Source organism: Podarcis melisellensis (assembly GCF_964234715.1).
Source record: "Podarcis melisellensis genome assembly, chromosome: 2".
Taxonomy (NCBI): domain Eukaryota; kingdom Metazoa; phylum Chordata; class Lepidosauria; order Squamata; family Lacertidae; genus Podarcis; species Podarcis melisellensis.
In genome coordinates, this window is record NC_138529.1 from 40,300,752 (window position 1) to 40,322,748 (window position 21,997).

The 21,997-nt window shown below is 50.1% G+C and overlaps 1 protein-coding gene across 2 annotated transcripts; it reads right to left on the minus strand.

Moving 5' to 3' along the window:
• Positions 1-9,898: 9,898 nt before the first annotated feature.
• Positions 9,899-21,687, minus strand: PIRT (phosphoinositide interacting regulator of transient receptor potential channels). 2 transcript variants are annotated; one of them, XM_081895890.1, is made up of 3 exons: positions 21,473-21,673; positions 12,587-12,657; positions 9,899-10,876 (listed from the first exon to the last, which is right to left on the minus strand). In XM_081895890.1, exon 3 carries the CDS (start codon positions 10,840-10,842, stop codon positions 10,420-10,422), a length of 423 nt encoding a protein of 140 aa, XP_081752016.1. In that variant the 5' UTR covers positions 10,843-10,876; positions 12,587-12,657; positions 21,473-21,673; the 3' UTR covers positions 9,899-10,419. The 2 variants fall into 2 exon arrangements, with proteins under 2 accessions (XP_081752016.1, XP_081752017.1); XM_081895891.1 differs by lacking the exon at positions 12,587-12,657 and having other exon boundaries at positions 21,473-21,687.
• Positions 21,688-21,997: the final 310 nt, after the last annotated feature.

The window sequence follows — 21,997 nt, forward strand, 5'->3', positions numbered from 1 at the left end:
CGCACTGGCGCGGCGCCGGCGGGCAGGCGGCAGCCAAAGTCCGCCGAGGGCCACGCCCGCTCAGGTGCCGCCGGAGGGGCCACGCCCCCTCACCTGCCCGGCGGCACCGGAGGAGGCTCAATTGCAGCGGGGACCGCGCCGTCCCCGGGGGCAGATGAGAGAATAGACCCCAAGCGAGCGGTTCGGCTGCGCGCGGCCAAGAATTACCCCACAGCCGACGGCTGTCCGTCGCAGCCTGTCACCGATTGCTCCCATAAACCGCGCAATCTCGCCGGATTTGGATCTCGCCCTTCGGTTCAAGGACTGCCTTAGCGGTATCGCGGTGCGCTTAATAATCATCATAAAAATCTCTGGTGCCGTCGCACTTGGAATATCGTGCGCCTATTTGGTGACCCCATTTCACCCTCACGCCACCTGCACGGGTGTAGTAGCCAAGCAAACTGCCCCCCTAAATCAAGTAAATAAGTAAAAATACTTAACTAACTCACCAAACTCGTCGCAGATAGGTTGATTCTGCCCACCCCACCCCACCCCAATGTAAATCCTGCCCCTTCCCACCTAAATCCTGACTACGCTATGCCCACGTGCTGAAGAGCTGGAAAGGGTACAGGAAAGACCAAGCAAAATGACCAGGGGATTGGAGCAACTCTCACAAGAGTTTGTGGGCGTTGGGGTATAGAACAATTGCCAGGAAATTGTGGGAAATCATGTTTGCCACCTTGGAGGGATAGGTGTGATATAAATGTAATAAATAAAGGCTGTGTGGATGCTTCATGGCACTCTGGTCCTTTGCTGCCGCTGTAACTATAGAAATAACTGGGCAACAGCAACTATTGCCTTATGCCCTGCTCAAATGCATCTGGTTGACCACCTTAATAGCAGGTCTGTTCTTCTGTTATTATTTTCTTAGGGAGCTCAGGTGGCATATATGAAGTTTCTCCTTTGTCCGACAAATAGCAATAAATCCCAAATCATTCTGTCAAAGCCAGATTCGAAGCCAAGTAAACGACAGCCCAGATTTGAATCTTCGAAATCTCTTTTATTCTTTTTCAACAAAAGTGTGGGTAAGGTTGGAAAGAAACAAGGAGCAAGCAAATCCATGCTTTTCTCATTCTTTGCCTGATCATTTTGATGCTGAAAACAAAAGGCTGATGGAAGGGTGTGAGCAGGTAAAGAAGCCCCTCCCACATTGTTTTACACACAGCCTCAAGAGCTCACCTGCCAGAAACCTCACACACACCTCAATTTATTTACTGACCCATGCTGCCTACACAGGCTCACACCCTTGCTGTACTCCATGTCCATTCATTGATGTAGAATGACTTCTCTCTCTGCAAAGAGAGATGAGCATCACTTTGGTCCTCCCTAAACATTCAGCTACAGGGTTCTGAAAAAAGCATCTCTTTGTCATACTTTAACTGCCCGTGTTATGAGTCAAATGAAAGGTGTTGAAAAATAAGTAACTTAAGCTAATGCATCTTCAATGCTTGCTTTCTTTGTCATTTTCAAGCTTTTCAGTGAATCAAGTCACTTACTGCTTGGAGACTCTAAGAGCCTTGGTGCATCTCATTTTAAAATTTACATTTGTCATATTTCTAGCAGTGAAATTCAAGACACAAAAGCTGTTGAGCTTTTTTGACATATGGCAAGCCTAACATATTTATTCTCCCCTGCCTCCTTGAATATATCAGGATTGGGGCTGGATTGGGAGTTTCATAGCAACTCTGAGGAAGTGTTTCATTGAGGCTGCAGCAGGCAAAGGGAGACTCCTCTGCACCCACAGCCCCAGTCCCAATTCTCCTTATTGTGGCTGATATTTAGATAACCAGGTGCAGTCAGACTGTTAAGGTCACATCTGCATGGGCCCTAAGACCTCAAGCCTCTCAGATCCTTTGCTAATGGATCAACAGAGCCAGCTATGCCATAGCAGATTGTGAGGAAGAGAAGTACCGTATTTTTCCGTGTATAACACGCTCCCATGTATAAGACTACCCCCCTTTTTAACATTTCTTAGTAAAAAAACCTCTAGTCTTATACACGGAAAAGTACAGTAATTCCTCTGTTTCTGTAAAACAACAAGGGAAACACCCTGTTTTTCAGTAACATTGTGGTTGTGAAAACCAATTGGCATTATGTGTACAGTGGCATCTCGGGTTACATACACTTAGAAAATAATTCTTTTCTCGGAAATGACCGGCAGGATCCGAGATCAGGGAGAAGAGTCAGTGGAAGAAGACTGGAAGAAATTTAAAGACTATTTACAGAAACATTGCAAAATTAATGAATTTTAGAATAATGTTGGATTGGAACTAAGTGGTTTCTAGCTGTAATGGGTTAAAAGAGTATGAAAACAATGGGTTTATACAAGTAAAAAATTAAGATTGTAATAATTTAAAAATAAGATTTGGGTAGCGTAAAGAGGGAAAGAAATTGCTGAATTAATAATTTGATTTGGAATACAAAAAAGGGAGGTATGAGGAGGTCCGAGAAACAAGTAAATGAAAAATAATGTGATGGAAAGATTGATTGCTTTTAACAATTTTTATTTTGTATTTTGTATTTTTTTATTTTTTGTAATGTAAAAACCTTAATAAAAATTTTATATATATAAAAAAATAATTCTTTTCTTTCTTTGGAATGGTGAGAGAGACTTTTTTTTAAAGTGTGGTTGTTGAAACCAACCAACATAAATTAGCCTGAGTACTAGCCAGACTTTACAGTATATACCTGTGTATTTTTTATATTTAAAAAGATAGATTACCTATTAATATGCTGATGAATACCGTAATTGCCCCCTACCCTTCAACTTTGTGGGCTTCCTTGTATTTCAAAAAGTGGAAGCATCTTGGGTAATGTTCATTTCTGTCAAACTGTTTAAGGCTGACTCTAACCAGATGCCACTGGAAAACACAGGAGAAAGCCTGTTTGGTTGACACCCCCTTGCCCAGATTCCAGACAGAAGAGGCTTGTGTGCAAACAGATAAGATGGGAGAAGTGTTGCTGACAAGTTGAACCCCTGACCCCAGGCTTAGAACGACAAAGCAAGGTTAGGTTCACCCAGGGCACTGGTGGCTTCCAACGACTGCCTTGATAAGTGCTTCGCAGAGCTGGTTTGTGTTTTGCCAGAAAGCACACTGACAAATTTCCTCTGTGTTGTTTTCAGCTGAAATATGATCTTCTTGTGTGACTCCATCTCTTACCCTGCTGCCACGTTTACCAGAAGTGTCTGTATGTGTGTCCAGTGTGACTAGTTCTGTCAAACACAATCCCCTCTCCTACCTTCACGGCTGTTTTCTACCTCAGGGCCCTGGGCTATAGCCTGCCCCGGCATTTAGCTGGGAAACACGAAGAACGAGCTTGAAGAACGAGCTTTTCCGGGGGCTATTAAGCTTACTTTGAAGTAAATGGAGAGAGGAAATTACCCAAGCCTTCTGCTGGTTTTAAGCAACAATCAGATTTGGGACTCTGGCACAGAAAGGGCTTTTATTATAATATAAATGCTTCCTGTGCATCCCAGTGTAACTCAAGGCAAGGCTGCACACAAAACAGAAAGAGGGTTTGTTTTTCTGGATAGTGCCAAGGGGCAGCTTCAGGAATGGGTCCATGGAAGAGCTGGAAGGGTGAGTTGGGCACATGGGACTTAGTTCTCTGCTGGTATGACTTATATAAGTGAGCCTAGCCAAATGCCAAAAACAGTATTGATCTGAGGGTCTATTTACAAATTTTGTATCTTCCAGTTACAAGCCAAATAAAGACTAAGACAAAGGCTGTGGGAACATTTCTGAAGATATTTGATCACCTCCCCCATATCTTCTCCGTGACCACAAGAAGCACGTGACTCTAACTAAATACAGTGGTACCTCTGGTTACGTACTTAATTCGTTCTGGAGGTCCGTTCTTAACCTGAAACAGTTCTTAACCTGAGACACCATTTAGCTAATGGGGCCTCCCACTGCTGCCGTGCGATTTCTGTTCTCAACCTGAAGCAAAGTTCTTAACCTGAGGTACTATTTCTGGATTAGCGAAGTCTGTAACATGAAGCGTATGTAACCCGAGGTACCACTGTACTCCAAATTTTAGGAATAACAAGTGGGGTACTAGGGAATGAGGACCACCCCCCAAAGCTTAGTGCCACTCTTTTGAAATGGGAGGTGTCATGCTAATGACATCATGAGACAAATATAAAGCTTGATAACAAGCGGTACTAAGGTCACTGTGTCAGGGTTATGGGGGCATTTGCTACTAGTTTGGTTCTGTAGAGCAGATCACACTACAGTGGTACCTCTGGTTAAGAACTTAATTCATTCTGGAGGTCTGTTCTTAACCTGAAACTGGTTTTAACCTGAGGTACCACTTTAGCTAATGGGGCCTCCCTCCCGCTGCCGCCATGCCACTGGAGCACAATTTCTGTTCTCATCCTGAAGCAAAGTTCATAACCCAAGGTACTATTTCTGGGTTAGTGGAGTCTGTAACCTGAAGCATCTGTAACCCGAGGTACCACTGTATAAAGTAGCAGTGATGACTGATCTTTGGCCCTCTAGGTGTTGTTGGACTTCAGCTCTGATCATCCCTGACTATTGGCCATGGTGACTTGGGCTGACTGGAGCTGGAGTCCAGAAACATCTAGCAGGGCTGAAGGCCAGCCTTTCTCACCCTACAAAATCCAGTTACCTATGTACACAGGGATGTAAGAGAGGAGCCAAGCAGCCCTTTCCATATGGACACCAAGAGAACAAAGTTCATTAGTAAAGGATTTATTAGTAGTCAGGTTCTCAAAACAAACACTGCAGCAGATACAAAACAATATTTTTTTCAGCAGGAGCACCAAATGAAAGAGGTTTAATGGGGAAAGTACATTAAGGGTTTTATGGCTCCAGTTGGAAGTGAAAATTAGAAGAGTCTCCATTTGGGAGTGGACAAGAGATCAGTGCACTGCAATGTATGCCACTTCCCGTTGCCCAGACATAAGCTTGTAAATTCAATCTCTGCAGCAATGGCAACTTTGCTTGAAACAGGGCATGGTATGGTGGTTTTTTAGAGTCTCGGACTCTAAATCACTACTCAGCCATGAAGCTCACACCTTGGGCAAGTGAATATCTCTCAGCCTAACCCACCTCATGGGGTGGTTGTGAGGATGATTTGGGTGAGAGAAGGAATGTTCTGCTCCTTGGATAAAAATGGGCAGGATAAAAAATGCAGATCAATCATTCAACTTTGTCCAGCTGTGTTTCTGTTCTGAGAGTTGTATACTAAGCTTCTATACCTGCTCAAGAGTGTGGAGTGGATCAGAGAGACAGACAGAGAGGTGCTAGCTATTGTTTGGGACAGGTTTTTCTGCTTTTGAATTGGAAGAACCAGGCCAGGTGCCTCTTCACATGCCCACGCCAATACTGGCAAACTGAGGATATGGCACAGAGAATCTCTCTGGAGGTGCGCACTATTTGACTAGCCACTCTGCACAGCTTGGTGGTTTCAAGCCAGAGCTGTATTTCATTTCATTTCATTTCAGTTTCCTGCCTGCAGCAGTGCCCGGACAAATACACAGCTCATGAGCTCAATGGCCTGTGTTGCCCCCTGGGGTGGAGGAAGTGGGTGCGGGCCGCCCCGGGTGTCACCACTGAGGGGGGTGACAAAATGCTGGGTGGCACTCACCGTGCAGCCTGCAGCATGCCCAAGCCACTCGTCTCTTCTGGGCTTTGTGCTGCCCAAACGGTTTGCCCACTGCCTCCCCCCCCAGCTGTCCGGCAGCTGAGTGCGAGGGGGCAGGCAGACTCTGAAGGCCCTGCACTCTGCCCCGCCCCTAAGGGCAGCTTGCCCCACCTCTGGGTGCACCACCCCAAGCGCCCGAGCAGCTTCCTCCACCACCAGTTGCCCCAGCCTTCTTTGGTAGCCTGGCTACCAAATGCCCATTGTCTAGAATTGCCTGTCGGAGTCTTGCCTGCCTGGAATCCACCCTGTAATGAGTCAGACCATTGGTCCATCTAGCTTGGTATTGTTAACACTGATTGGTAGTGTTTTGAGTGGGAGACGTTCCCAGCCCTACCTGGAGTTGTTAGGGATTGAACTTTGGTCCAGCTGAATGCAAAGGAGGTGCTCAAGCCCTGAGCTACCACCCTTCCCCAAATTGGTGGTGGTGGGATTTGGTTTGCTCCCTTCTCATAGCCCTGCTCTTATGGCCTGGATTTCTGCAAACCCCAGAAGCAGGGAGCTGCTCTTAGCTTGATATCATAGCAGACTGTGCAAGCTGAAGTAGTGCAGTAATTCGAAAGCATTGATTCCCAGGAGAAGAGCCACGCTGCCAGTGTGGTAAGTGTCAGGAAACACTTAGCATGCTCAGATTTCAGCTGCTGCTCTCCTCCTTAATAGAAATCTGGCTCTCCCGGTGCCAAGTCCCATCATGCTTTCCAAGAGTGGTGCACAAAGTGTACCACGTTCTCCCATTAACCTCCACCCCTTGTGTTCTGCAGGAGGTACGTGCACTCTGAGATCGGCTCCTGTAAGAGACGGTCGTGCCAGCAAGGCAGAGTTCTAGAGCAACATAGGAGAAATGACGCACAATTACAGAAATGCTTGTTTTTTATTTTTTGAAAAATCAGGAGACAAAGAACTATTACTGGTCTTAGAGGATCCTGTGACACACTGCACAAACTGTCCCCAACCCCCAACCCTACCCCCACGCCACTCTCTTGCCCTGGATATTGAAGGCTCTATGCAACTAAGGGCACTTCCAGACTGTTGCCATTTTCAGGTGGGAATTCAATCACAATTCAGGCTATGCAAGGAAAGCTGCTTTGGTCACTCATTTGCAACAAACCCACTTCCCCCAAACACCAGACTTTTAGCAATATGGAAGGTGACAGGGAAATGCAGAGGGAAAAGTGTGGGTTGGCACTCAACATTGTCTAGCCTCCCTGCAAACAAATCTAGCCTCCCTGCCAGTCAACTCACACCCCTGCAGACAAATCAGGATGAATGCTCAATAAACAGGTTGTCTGGAAACACCCTAAATAACTGTTCTGAAGGAAGAACGCGTGGCATCTCCCCGGCTGCTGTTCTGGCTTGGATAGAAGTGGCTGTATTCCAGGTGGGTGATTGGTGCTGATGCTGCAACCATAGAAGCGCACCATGGAAACAAGGAACCATACGCTCTAGTTGTTTTTATTTACCAGACATTGCCCTGCTCCCCTTTTGCTACCTGTCCTTGATAAGTCATGATAACACAAGTTCTCTTCCTCCCCTCTCCCTACAAAGTCAAGGCATTTTCCTTTGAGGCTGTGCTGCTTTTATGGGGATATTACATCGTCCCAGCTCTAGACACACTCGACTCTTCCCCCAGATATCACATGCACTGTTACTTCTACCATCACGTGGTTCCATGAGTGTCTCGGGTGCCTTGGACAGAGTGACCAATAACACCAGTAACAGTAATCTGCCCCAGCACCATCTCAGACCACACCTTTTTTTTTTTAAAGGACTGCCCCCTTGCACTGTGTTACAATTATATTTTTTTCAGAGGTGCTTCCAGATGAGAATCTATTGTGGAATTGCTTCTGCTCACACACACATATTTCTTGCACCCTCCAGTTGATGTTATCATAAAAATGCCAGCCTATAGTTTTTCTTCGTTTAATGTGCATTTGCCCATGATGTGGAAAACCTGGTAAATAAAAATAACCTTTTACACATCTGCAGTAAACTGTATGGAAGCTTTTTAGATCATTTTATAGAAAATGAGCAGTTTATCTTGTAATGTTTTGGTAAAGGTAAAGGGACCCCTGACTGTTAGGTCCAGTCGTGACCGACTCTGGGGTTGTGGCGCTCATCTTGCTTTATTCGCCGAGGGAGCTGGCGTATAGCTTCCGGGTCATGTGGCCAGCATGACTAAGCCGCTTCTGGCGGACCAGAGCAGCGCACAGAAACACCGTTTACCTTCCCACCGTTTACCTTCCCACCTATTTATCTACTTGCACTTTGATGTGCTTTCGAACTGCTAGGTTGGCAGGAGCAGGGACCAAGCAACGGGAGCTCACCCCGTCACGGGGATTTGAACCGCCGACCTTCTGATCGGCAAGTCCTAGGCTCTGTGGTTTAACCCACAGCGCCACCCGTGTTTTGGTAGGTGATGACTAATGGTGCACCCCTAATACTGTTGTGTGTGCATATAAATGTTGGGAAAGAAGGGGGATTCTCTGTTCCTTCCTCAATGAATGGAGTAAGGCATAATCTGAACAAGAAGTGCCACAGTCTTACCAGTTTTTGAGAAACACAGCCTGGCATCAAACACTAAAGCCCACACTGAATAGTTGTCTCTGCGGAGAACTGAGAACTGAAATGAACCTTAAGAGCACATCCCTATGTGAAATGAATTAGAAATGCAGGAGGGTTGTTTGGAACCAGCTATCCTAGTGCCAGGAAATAAAAAGCTCTGTCTCTATGTGCCTCTTCTACTGATGTCAGCAGGAATAGCTGAGGGGTGCCATTTGGAGGGGGAAGAATTCGCAAAGCAGCACTGGTGAGGAGGCACTTTGGGAGTGAGAACCATTTCCAAAAGGCAGCTTCTGAAAATGGTTCAGAATGAATCAATCTAAGGCCTCTATAAGGCAGAATCTAAAGACTCCTGCTTGGTTGCATCTCTGGTTTGTTCTATGTATAAAAATCTCTACACTTCATCCTAAGGGCCATATAACCAGTACAGCCCAATAGCCTTCAAAGCAGTTTCTCAAAGAACCTCAGTGCATATGTGTACATGATCTAGCAGATCTCTTTCCACTCACATTTTCCAACTGGAGCCCAAATACTTTTAATTTCCTGCCTAATTGCCAAGACCAGTGCACTGCTAACTCACAGAGCCTGGCCTTGGCATGCAGTAGAGTCTTCCAGGACCAAGAAACCATGCTTGATCATAGTTTCAATGAGACATTCTTCTCACTGGGTCACAGGAGTGTTGCCAGTTGTTCTCCCTGACCAAGGAGTAGATTCCTGGACAAACAGCAATGTAATATTGTAGACTGCCTTGGGAGAGCTGTGTTCCCAAAGGCAGCATATCAGTGTTTTTGCAAATATGTGCAGAAGACCCATACCATATACCTCTCCAGGTGTTCATATTTTCGAAAGCTGATGTCACATTCATAACTGTAAACATTGTTCCTTAAACATAATTCACTATACTTGGCAAGTCCCTGATCCTGGCTAGTTGCCTTGAATTCTATATTTCTGTCCATCCGTGTTTGTCTACAACCATCAACATAATTTTGGGGACTTGCATTCTAACACGGGGCTCATCCAGACTTCCTTTTGTGCTGTGTTTATAGACTTTAAAGCACCGTGTCTCTGTGTTTTGTTTGGTTTTGCCCCAGTGCTTTCCCTGTGAAAACCCACTCTTTACTGCTGAAATGGAGCAAATGGCAGCCCATGGAGAACCTGAATTGCCATTTGTTCCAATTCAGCATTAAAGAGCAGGTTTTCTCAGAGAAAGCACTGGGGCAAAAAGGGGAGGCACCTGACACAGTGCTTTAAAGTGCCCCCCTGCCTAGCAAAAGGGAAGTGTGGATGAGCCCAGGGTATTTTGTTCAGGTGCTTCGCTGAACAAAGGAGGAGCAGGACAGAAAAGAAAAGCAGTCACAGACAGTAGCTGCAGTAGCATGGCATAGACAGTGTGACAGATCTCTAGGCAGATCCCGTTTTCTTACACAACAGTCTGCCATCTTCTTCTCTATGATAGTACAGCTCCATGCCCCTCTTTTTCAAAGTATTTTTACAATGACAACCCCTCATTTTGAGAGCATTTGAGAGCCTGAATCCTGTGAGACCCTTCAGACATTACCCTCTCGCCCTGAGCCTGAGACTTTTGCACGATTAATATTTGTACTCACACACAGTTGTTTGCTTGCACAATGGCTTCTTTCCTTGAACATTTTAATTGGGGTTGAGGCAGAAGGGTTTGGGTTTTGTTTAAAAAACCCCAAAGCCAGCTGTTGGAATAAAAATATCAATCTGCTTTCTCACAAAAACTTGTGGCAGTTATTAGTCCCATTGGAGGGTCATGGCGCAAGCCTCAACTTTCTTGTGAATGCAGTCTGAAAACCAGGCTCTTGAAGATACAGATAGCAAATCCTTTCAAGCAATAACGAGTGTGAGAAATTCACTGTTCTGGGATCTGATCTGCCAGTTTTCAGTCTCTCAGCATGGATATCCTATTGGAAAATATATTCACTGGCTAAGGACACAGTGTCACCCAACAGTGTCTCTGCTTGGGGATGGAGAAATCTGTTGCACATAGGAAGAAGAGGAGGGGATGGGAGTGAACTCCCCTTTAGGGCGGTGCTGATCTGTCCTTGTAGGTCCAGGGAGAGAAAGGCAGAGCCCTGTCCTCTGCGACACAGTCTTCTTCGCCTGGTGGCCGAATCTTGAGCGCTGCCTTCAGCGGTTGAGGAAGAAGGACTTGATGCTCTGGAGGATGTGGTACTTCTGCTTCTGCCTCAGCTTTTTGCGGATGATGGGGATCCAGACAAGCCCACACACCAGCAGCATGAGGCCAAGCGAGAGGAAGGCTGGCCCACACAGTTTGAACACCTCCTTGGTCGTGTTGTTCATGCCTCCTCTTTGGTCTGCGGTGAGGCAGGTCAGGCTGGTGAGAGCCACTCCAAAGAGGAACACGGCTCCACCAACTGAGATGACGATAACAGGCTTGTGGTAAATGTCCCACTTGTTCTGGTGAGGAGCATTCCAGGTGGACTCACTTCGTGAGCTGATGCACAAGGTGCTGGCTGTTTGGCTGGGCAGTAGGTCCTTGTACTCGGGGGACTTCTCTCCCTCCTCTGTTTCTTTTGGCTGGGTTTCCATGGTTACCTGTTATGCAGACTCAGGATGTTAAGGCCTATGGGGGGAGGGGAGAGAAATAGACCAAGGAGCAGGTTATTTGGATAGCTGTATGCTTCACTCTCACCCAAACTCTTGGGCTAAGATTTATCTACATAGCTAATGGGTGTGACTGGCTCATGAGCTTGGATGTTCTTTGCGTCTGTCACAGGCCCAGTTTAGACCATGAGGGAAGGTCAGCCCCACTAGTTCTGAGCTTCCACATGTCCTTTCTTGGTAATAAGGGCTCTGGCCTCAGTTCCTATGATGACAAACATACATAGTTCAAGTGGTGAGCCTGTTGCAGAAATCTACTCAACACATTTCTGGTACCATACTATTTTCCTTCCCAGCTGGGTCAAGGAGAACCTGTCATTGAGAATTAGGAGCAGAAGCCAGATTTGCATAGTCCTAAATGGAAAGCCCTTGTGATAATGATGGGAAAATCTTATCCCATTCTGAAGCAAAACTGTTTACAGAGATGACCAGCTGGCTATCGTAGAAATCCTCATGGAATTGCCCCGCTTCATTCACTCACTTTTTATGAGGCATCTACATGATGCTGTAAACCAAAGATTATCACTCTGTTTCTTTCCCCTCTGTGGTTCTTCTGTCTTTTCTGAGACTGCAAAAAATGCTGACTCCCCCCCCCCCCCGTCTCCAGAAGGATGGCAACTGAGCCCAATCTCCACAAGTGTAAGTGCCCTTAGCACTATTCCTTTGGCTTTCTGAAAGGGCAGGATTTTGACATGTGCATTGTCAAATGCCACCTGAGGCAGCCGTACCACTCTGCCTAATGGTAGAGCCCTTGAGTAGACCCAGGAACTGCCCACCTGGAAGCAGCCACAATGAAATCAGATTGAAGCATGAGCATCTGACCTAGTTTGCTAGACTACAGGCAGGATTAAACTAAGGGCCCATTTGCACTTTCATTCATCCCATGATTTCACAAATCCGAGAAGTTTTAATTTTGTCTCACCACTTTCCCCAGGGAAAACCCACTGTTTACTGCTGAATCAGAACAACTGCCAATTGGGCTTCCCGCAGGTTGTTGTCTGCCCTGATTCAGCAGTAAAGAGCGAGTTTTCATGGGGAAAGCTCTGGGGCAAAAAATAGCTCTTAGACACAGAGCTCTAAAGTGCAGACCATACCTGGAAAGCATGGAGGAAAGGTAAGCATGGATAAGCCCTTTCTTGTGCACAGAAACCTCTGTTTTTTGCATTGCTGTCATCTACATACAAAAGTAAGAATCAAATACATTGCCCTGCCCACTTTTGCCTTTGGCCACATACCCCACCACTGGCCTGTGGCCCCCAGAAGGTTGATCACAAGAGTACGTGGCCCTTGGGCTGAGAAAACTTCTCCATCCCTGCCGCAGCCTATGAAACCAATTACAGTGGTACCTCTGGTTGCGAACAGGATCCATTCCAGAGCTCCGTTCGCACATGAGCAGAACAGAACTCGCATCTGCGCGTGCGCGTGTTGCAATTTGCCACTTCTGCGCATTCACATGATGTCATTTTGCACATCTGCGCATGCACGAGTGGCGAAACCTGGAAGTAACCCTTTCCGGTACTTCCGGGTCGCTGCGGGACACAACCTGAAATCGCGCAAACTGAAGCAAACGTAACAAGAGGTATGACTGTACCGGTATTTCCTGCTAGCCTTTTGCCAAGTGAAGTTTCGATCGCTTTTGTTAGTGGTGCATAGGTGTTGTAGATGAACTCACCATGGGTAAGGATTGTTGGCTTAGTCAAGTCACTGTTGGGCTGAAGTTCAATTCCTGACCTCTTTCTGCTTCTGGGGAGAAATAGAAACATATACAGAGAGCTTGATATGCAGCAGAGGGCTGTTACAGCTTCCAACATCCATTCCTTGATAGCTGTGTAGATATTGTGAGTCACAGCCAAAGCCAACTTCACGCTATCTTCTAAAACAGTGTTTCCCAACCGGTGTTCCGCGGCACACTGGTGTGCCGTGAGACCTTGCCTGGTGTGCCGTGGGAAGAGCGAGAGAAGGCGCCTGCGCGGAAAGAGGAGCGAGCAGTGCGCCTGCACGCCGCGGCACCCGAGATCGCTTCTCCCCACCACCCCTTGCTTCAAAAGAGGTCCGGGGACAGCGGGAAGCGCTGCCCCCGGACCTCTTTTGAAGCAAGGCTTTGCGGGGAGAAGCGATCTCCCCGCAGCCCCTTGCTTCAAAAGAGGTCCGGGGGCAGCGGGAAGCGCAGCACTTCTTCCCCGCTGCCCCCGGATCTCTTTTGAAGCAAGGGGCTGCGGGGAGATCGCTTCTCCCGGTGCTCCGAAGCGGGGCGGGGGGGGGGCGGGAATACCTGCCCCAGCCGCCCTGCTTCGGAACGCTGCTCCGAAGCGGGGCGGGGGGGCGGGAACCTCGCACCCCACCGCCGGGCATCGGAACGATGCCCCGATGCTGGGCGGTGGGGCGGGAACCTCTCCCCCCGCCGCCGGGCATCGGAACGATGCCCCGATGCCGGGCGGTGGGGCGGGAACCTCTCCCCCCGCCGCCGGGCATCGGAACGATGCCCCGATGCCGGGCGGAGGGGAGGGAACCTCTCCCCCCGCCGCCGGGCATCGGAACGATGCCCCGATGCCGGGCGGTGGGGCGGGAACCTCTCCCCCCGCCGCCGGGCATCGGAACGATGCCCCGATGCCGGGCGGTGGGGCGGGAACCTCTCCCCCCGCCGCCCGGCATCGGAACGATGCCCCGATGCCGGGCGGTGGGGCGGGAACCTCTCCCCCCGCCGCCGGGCATCGGAACGATGCCCCGATGCCGGGCGGTGGGGCGGGAACCTCTCCCCCCGCCGCCGGGCATCGGAACGATGCCCCGATGCCGGGCGGTGGGGCGGGAACCTCTCCCCCCGCCGCCCGGCATCGGAACGATGCCCCGATGCCGGGCGGTGGGGCGGGAACCTCTCCCCCCGCCGCCGGGCATCGGAACGATGCCCCGATGCCGGGCGGTGGGGCGGGAACCTCTCCCCCCGCCGCCGGGCATCGGAACGATGCCCCGATGCCGGGCGGTGGGGCGGGAACCTCTCCCCCCGCCGCCGGGCATCGGAACGATGCCCCGATGCCGGGCGGTGGGGCGGGAACCTCTCCCCCCGCCGCCCGGCATCGGAACGATGCCCCGATGCCGGGCGGTGGGGCGGGAACCTCTCCCCCCGCCGCCCGGCATCGGAACGAGGTCCTGGACCTCTTCTGAAGGCAGGCGGGGGCAAAAGTCTTTGCTCCCCCCGCCTGCCTTCCCGGGACAGCGGAGACTTCTCCGCTGCCCCGGGCGATCTTAAAATGCTGGCGGGCGGGAGCGAAGCGTTCGCTGCCGACCCCCAGCATTTTAAAATCTCCTCGGGGCAGCGGAGACTTCGCTCCCGCCCGCCAGCATTTTAAAATCGCCCCGGGACAGCAGGGGCTTTTAAAATGCTGGCGGTCGGCAGCAAAGCCCTCCTGTCCCCGGAGCTTGCGGGGCGGGAGGTGGGAAGAAGGGCTTTTCTTCCCACCGCCAGCCTTCAGAACAGCCTTCTGAAGGCTGGCAGTGGGAAGAAAAGCCCTTGTCCCCGTCCCCCCCAGCCTTCAGAAGAGGTCGGGGGACAGACTGTCCCCGGACCTGGTCTGAAGGCGGTTTCCCTAGGAACGCATTAATTGATTTTCAATGCATTCCTATGGAAAACCGTGCATTGCAAGACGAAAAACTCGCAAGACGAAGAGACTTGCGGAACGAATTAATTTCGTCTTGCGAGGCACCACTGTACTTTTTATATAGTCAATATAGGCACAGAGTTAATTTTTTTAACATTTTCTAATGGTGGTGTGCCTCGAGATTTTTTTCATGAAAGAAGTGTGCCTTTGCCCAAAAAAGGTTGGGAAACACTGTTCTAAAACTGCAGTTCTCAGCTGCCCTGCCCTGGAAACAGAACGCTACATCCAGCCGGTGCTGGCTTCAGGTGTTGGGGGCAAGAAGTTCTCCTCAGTGAACTCCCTTAAAATGTGAGGGGTACTGCCTTTCATTCATTCGAGGGCTGCCCATTCCAGTGGGCTGGGGTGCGTGGTGACAGTAGGACTGGAGTGCCAACATGAATAAAAGTGGGCGGGTGGGGGGTAAGTAAGCCCCACCCCAGATAATCAATCACAATATGTGGTGTACACACATCATTTGAATGGCGATGCCCATCAACTTTCTGTGGGGAGCTGGCCCTCTCAAATATTTTATTGGGGGAGGGGGTGAAGTTACCTCAGCCCTTAGGAGCTGTCTCCTATGCCAGTGTTTCCCAACCGGTGTTCCGCGGCACACTAGTGTGCCGCCGGACGTTGCCTAGTGTGCCGTGGGAGGGAGGCGGGCGAGTCGGGCTAATCCTCCGGCCCTGCTCCCCCGGGGAACGTGCCCCGTCATCCGCTTCTGCCTTGCTCCCTGTGACAGGAATTCCCCAAACTGCATCAGCATCTGCCGCTTGCCCAGCAGCCCCGGCGCTGCCTTGCGCCCGGCGCCCCCGCCATCCTCGGCGCAGGGAGCGAGGGGCGCGCAGGCAGGCGCTGCCCGGCGGAGCGACGGCTCCTTCCGAGCAGCTGGCAGTGTCTGGGCATGACTGGCCTCCCGCCTGGTCCCGCGGCGGCTGCAGACGCGGCCGAAGCAGTGCAGGGAAGGAGACGCCCGGCCGCCCAGCCCCGCCCTGCACGCTCCCACTCTCTCTCGGCGGCCGGGGAGCGGGGCCAAAGCGGGCCCCCACCTGAGTGGCGGCTGCGTGAGCCAATAGGCGAGCTGGGGCAGAGGGGGAGGCGGGGCTCCGGAGAACAAAGGAGGGAGGGGGCACCCGGGAGAAGGGGGCGGGGCGGGAGGAGCGGGGAGCGCGGCGCTGCGCCCGGGACGCCCCAGTTCCGCCGGGTTAGAAGCCGGCGGCCTACCTCTGCTGGCCGTGGAAGGCAGCCGGGTCTGGGTCGCGCCCCGAGAGTGGCGGGGTCCGCGCACAGCCTGCCCTCCAGGCTGGGAAGTGGCTCCTAGGCTCCGCCTGAAGCCACGCAGAGCCCGCAAGGCGCCCTCGGCGCAACTTGGCCGGGGGAAAAGGCGAAGCTCTGGAGGGAAAGGCGGCCGGATTCCCCTCCTCGGCGGGTCCGGTGGTCTCCCGCCTCCTCTGAGGAAGGGTCTCTTCTTCAGCTTTTCTGATCCTTCGTGGCCCCGTTGGGAGAAGCCGAAATAAATAATGGCCGTGCCATTAAAGTTCTCTCTTTTATAAAAGGGATCCTAATAGAATCGTAGAGTTGGAAGGGATCCCCAGGGCTATCCAGTACTGTACAACCCCTGCAGTGCAGGAATCTCAGCCATAGCATCCATGGCAGACAGACATCCCACCTCTGCTTAAAAACCTCCAAGAAGGGAAAAACCTCCCGAAGGAGACCATTCCCCTGTTGAACAGCCCTTACCAGCAGAAAGTTCTTTCCCATGTTTAGTCAAAATCTTTATTGTAACGTGAATCCACTGGTTCGAGTCCTACCTTCTCTACCTTCTATGCTGTTACTATTTTTTATTTTTTTTTACATAAGTAAAAAGTGACCTTTCCCCATCTGGCATGGTGGTGTGCCTCGAGATTTTTTTCATGAAACAAGTGTGCCTTTGCCCAAAAAAGGTTGGGAAACACTGTCCTATGCCATAGGTCGGAGGAACAGAATACAGTGGTACCTCAGGTTAAGTACTTAATTCGTTCCGGAAGTCCGTACTTAACTTGAAACTGTTCTTAACCTGAAGCACCACTTTAGCTAATGGGGCATCTTGCTGCTGCCGTGCCGCCGGAGCCCGATTTCTGTTCTTATCCTGAAGCAAAGTTCTTAACCCGAAGCACTATTTCTAGGTTAGCGGAGTGTGTAACCTGAAGAGTATGTAACCTGAAGCGTATGTAGCCCGAGGTACCACTGTACAGCATCCTCACACTCCTTTTCACCCCATCTGCACTTACATGCTCACTTTAAAGCACTGAAGAGCATTCTGTGCTCTGTTGGCAGGTACCCCTCACCCTGGAACATGATAGATTGCCCCAGCAGCCCCTATATCATCATCATAGAAGCCTCTGGGAGCTCCCATTTCCCAACAGAAGGGGTACTTAGCTGCTCCAAGACAAGCAGACTTGCTTGAGATTGCAAGCTGCGAGGAGCTGACCAGGTTTCTTGGGGGAGAAGTGGTAAGTTCAGCATTCTCAAAACAGGCAACAGCAGTGATTGGATAGAGCAGTTGTGCTGGCTGGGGCTGATAGCATTTGCAGTTGAAACATCTGGAGGGCATCAGGTGGACAAAGGCCAGGCAAAAGGCTTTCTCTGACAGTCACAATGGGGCCACCCAAGCCTGCCCCAGAGCCGTATGTGCACTGGTGTTCCACTCATGGCTGCCACCCAGAGGTGGTGCCAGGGCTTTGCATGGCTTTGCTGGCATAACAGCCACACCTGGGTCTGTTTCACTTTAAAGGTGCAGCTTGCCAGGTGGCGGCTTTGTGCCTTGAGAAACCGAGGGAGGCACACGCTGCTTACACACCGCACATTCAAAGCAAATTCAAAGCACATTTCCCTCCAAAAATCCTGGTAACTGGGATTTGCCAAGGCTGCTGGAAATCATAGCTGTGCGAAGGGTGGAATTACAGTAGCGGGATTCTTTTGGCACTGGTGGTGGGAAATGTTATTTAAATATATATTGCACACGCAACCACACAACTCGGCAAGAGAGCAAAAGGCAGGACCTCCTTCTCAAAAATGCCCAAGGGATTCTTCCCCATCACTGCACACACCCCTGCTGCTGCTCTTCTGCCAGGGCGCACACAATATCTGTGAGATAATTAAGATGATTATACAGGCTAAGGGAATGAGAAACCATGATAGGAACATAGATGATGACGACGGCTTTAACAGGGAGCTGGTGTTTTGAAGTGTGTTTCTGTGGACCAGGAACACAAAGGATTTGTTCAGTCCGGTTGATGTGCATTGTACTCTTTGTTCTATTGAGCCTGTATTTGCACTGCAAAACATTCAATTTCGTGGACATTCCCTGCTTATGAACAGGAGATTCCCTCCATTGTCCATTCTACGTAAGAGAAGTCCTCCCATATATCACAGACTTATTTGGCTTATTGGTCTGTCTGCTGCTCGCGTTTTATACCATATTGTGCTGTCTTTTATCCCCCGACTCCTGTTTTAATGTTTTCGCTAAGTTAGCTGCTCTGAAAGGGCAGGATAACAAATCCTCAAATAAGTAAATATCCACAATTTGCAACCCTTTTTCTCTGCTTGTCTTGGGGAACTAGAATGAAACACACAGAGAGGGAACTTAGGAAGAGTAGGGGGGGGACATAATTCAAGGGGACTAGAGCACACAAGTCTGACTAGAGTTGATCTTTTTTCATTTAAATAGCCTGGCGCCAGTTGCCTCTGCCCTCATTAATTCAGTATCATTGCAGAGCATGAGTTGTTCAGCGCCATGCAAAATGGTTATGCAAAGAGTCTGACAAGGTTGGTTTTTATCAGCAGGAGACTGATCACACAAACACACACCCTGTACACACACACAATTGCACTGATCAAAGTGGTCAAGTGGGCACATATGGGGTGAGGCAATTTCACAGGTAAACTGGTCCCAAGTTGCTAACATGCCTTTACATGACACGTGTAGTTCAACAGCCAGCCCTTAGTGTGCCCTGGGCAGTTGTACTTGTGAGCGATTCCCCTTTTCCTTTGTGGGGATCTGCAAAGAGTTGGTTTGCGACCCACTCCTCCCATTCTTTATGTGTTGCTGGTGTGGTGTCTGATAACCAAGAGAGGAGTGTCGGACCCAGTGGCGTAGCGTGGGGGGTGCAGGGGGGGCCGGCCGCACCGGGCACAACATCTGGGGGTTAGGGTTAGGGGGCGCAAATTACTTGCCTTGCCCCGGGTGCTGACAACCCACGCTACGCCTCTGGTCGGACCACCTTGAAAAACGAGAGGTCTCCTTGTTGTATGGACTTGATGTACCAGCCATGAGATTATAAGAGACATCCATTTATATCAGGGATGGGGAAACCACGGTCCTCCAGTCTCAATCTCCACTCTCACCTCATTTTCTTAGTGGTAAGTTGGGCAACAAAGGACACAAATTATGCAAAAAGCAAGAGGCCCATCTTAGCTGTACCCCATCCCAGTGTGAAAGGGCCTCAACTTCTTCTCCTGCCAGTTTCCCCATAGGGAAGCCAGGCAGGGAGATCATACCACCCTCATCTCAGCCAGTGCAGCCCAGCCTTGATCTTCTCTTTGATCCTGGTTTTCCTGGTAGGAAAAACTAATCATCCAGAGGAGTATTCCTGATCTTCCTGGAGCTGTTCTCACTACACCTCCCTTCCCATCTGCCTTCTGTTTCTTGAAGGAAACAGGAAAGGATTGAGAGTAAAATTCCTCCTCTACTGGTCAGCACAAGCCTCTGCCTCACCTTCTACTGGATTATAGCTTTTGGGGGATGCCTATCTAGATCCTTTGGGTAGATCTTGTGGGCAAATTTGTGGATGTCGGCTGCCCAGTGCCATCTCGCTGGGAAATATTTTGTTCTTGCCAGCTCTGCTACAGTGGTTGAAGAAGTGTGCTCTGTGCCTTGGGAATGTGTGTGAGAACGGCTTTAACCGAGCCCCAGACACTCGGACAATTGAGAAGTGTAACCCCTTTCAGGATTCAGATTGCAGGCCTCTTGAATCACACAGGCCCAGCATTTATTTGCAAGACTCTTTTTCAGCAATGCAAAGTTGCGAAATATGCAAAACCTTGCCTCGAGACTGGAAGCAAGCCTGCAAACTGGCTTCGTTAACTGGTGGCGAGCGGGAGAGGCAAGCCACATGAAGTGGGCTAGTGTTTCAACCTCCCTCCCTCCTTCTCCGCTTTGCATTTTACACTCCCACAATCTCATAAGCACCTAGGGAGACAGGAAGCTACAAGAGTCTCTCTTGTAGCATTTCCAGAAACCCTTTGCAAGATGAGAATGCCTGGTGCCCCCTCCCAATCCTTCTAAATGGTGTGTTTGTGGGTCCCCTTAGTGGCCTGGGGCTCCTGATATTGGCCTGATCCGGATGACTTTTAGTGCGGCTGGCTTTTAGTGCGACTTTTAGTGCGACTAATGATGATGACTTTTAGTGGGACTTTTAGTGCGCCCCAGGGGAGGTTTCTGTAAGAAGTGGAGGGAGGGGACCTGGGGACTGGCTGAATCCACCCTCACTAATTCCACATCCCTTTGGGAATCAGAAAGTCAAATCCGCAGACATCCTGCTGCCCTGTGTAGGTTTCTCCACAACTAGAGCCAAAGAGCAAGGAAGGACCAAGTTTCCTAATGCATCTGCCTTGGATTTGAAACTGTTTTCATTTGTGAAATTGCACTATATTTATATTGTTGATATTTTAAAAATTGTTAAATGGCTTTAAGTCATTTATTGGAAGTGAATAAACGTGGGCTAGTGGCAGCATAACAATCACAGAGATGCCCGCCATGCACAAACCCTTCTCCTGGCATGCGTGGCCTGGCCCCTGATTTTCCTGGTCTACCCCAGCCAACATCTCCCAGGTAGGGCTGGGAGAGGCCCCTGCCTGGAACCCATGAGAGTCGCTGCCGGTCAGGGAAGACGATAGTCTGACTCATCAGACAGCTTTGTATATTCCTCCGTGTGAAGGAAGTAGCAGCTCAGGTCCACTGAGTTCGAAGGAAAGAGCCATTGGCTGGGATGAAAGTGGGTGAGAGCTACCCAGGATGGCCTGAGCAAGGCTAGGATGATCTGGAAGCATTCCCCTGCAGAACCACCATCATGGGAGCCAAGGCTTTCCAACAGGGAGTGCCCAAGTCTTGGAGCTCAGGCAGCTACCCGCCCTCATCATGACAGCAGCTGCACCATTCCTCACTCTCCAGCCCAGGATGCAGCTTCTCACTCCATTCTGCTGCCGAGAGGATGATATTTATATCAGGCAGGATTAACCTGACTATGCAGTTCTTGCCTGGCAGGGGACTGAGCATCTGAGTCTCATCTCAGAAGCGGGGCTGCCACACACCCAACCTGTGCAAGTCAGATCTTCAGTTCTGTGCTGGTTTTCTCCCTCCCTCCGACTCCCCAGATCCATGCAGTCCCCACACATCTGCCGAGAAACATAAAGGTAGGCTACATGGCCAGTCTGCCAGACTCCCTTTTCCAGGTGCCTCGAGAAAAAAGTGCTCATGCCTTTCCTGGGGAAACTTCACGAGTTCCCATCTCCCCCACTTTTAATGTGGGGTGGTTGCTCCAGTGCACAAAAGGTTTTGCCTCTGATTACCAGCTTTTTTTGCCAGAGAGAATATGGGTGGGACTCAGACCTGTTTATTGCATTCCCAGCCTCTTTCAGCCTGTGCAGGGAGTGACTATTATGCCAACTTCAAGTTCCATTTATTTAGCTCCAGGCAAATGTGAAAGAAACCGCCCAGCAGAGATCTGTTCTGAGGCGGGAGGCACCTCCAGCTCCTGTTGGGTGCTGAAAATTGAGAGCTTGGGATGCAAAGCTCAGCCTCTGGGATCCAGGGTACCCCCACCCTCCAGCTCCCTGCCACAAAGAGAGCCCAGGCACCCAGTTCCAACAGAGAAAGTATTTCTACTTACATGACCAGAGGCTCCCTGCAGTTGGCTTGCTGCTCTGCTGAGGCATGGAATGTGTCCTAAGTGGATGTTGCGATTTCCCTAAGTAGCTTAGCTTCCAGGCTCAGATAACCCCCCTCTGATATCATCTGCATTGAGTGGCTCATAAAACCTGGAGCATGTTCCAGCTCAGATGAGCTCACTCACTCAGCAGCCAATGGCTTGCCTTAACCCTTCGCTGGCCAAAGCTCCAGCACATGGGATGAGCCTACAGGATGAGCTGCTTTTGTTTAGCAGACAACAGCTGCATGGGCCATGGATGCAGTACAAAGGAAGGGCAGGAGTGGATTGTGGTGCCGGAACAGGTTGGGCAAGAGAAGGAGCATCAGCAACGTGGGGGAGGGGGAGTGGTTCTGACAATTCAGGATCATTGAATGTGAACCCCCATTCTCCCCTTCCTTGCATGTATTCTAATCTGTGGCTTTCACCAAATAGGCATTTTTTCCAACTTTGTACCTGTTTTACATACCTGGGTCCAACAACTAGTGT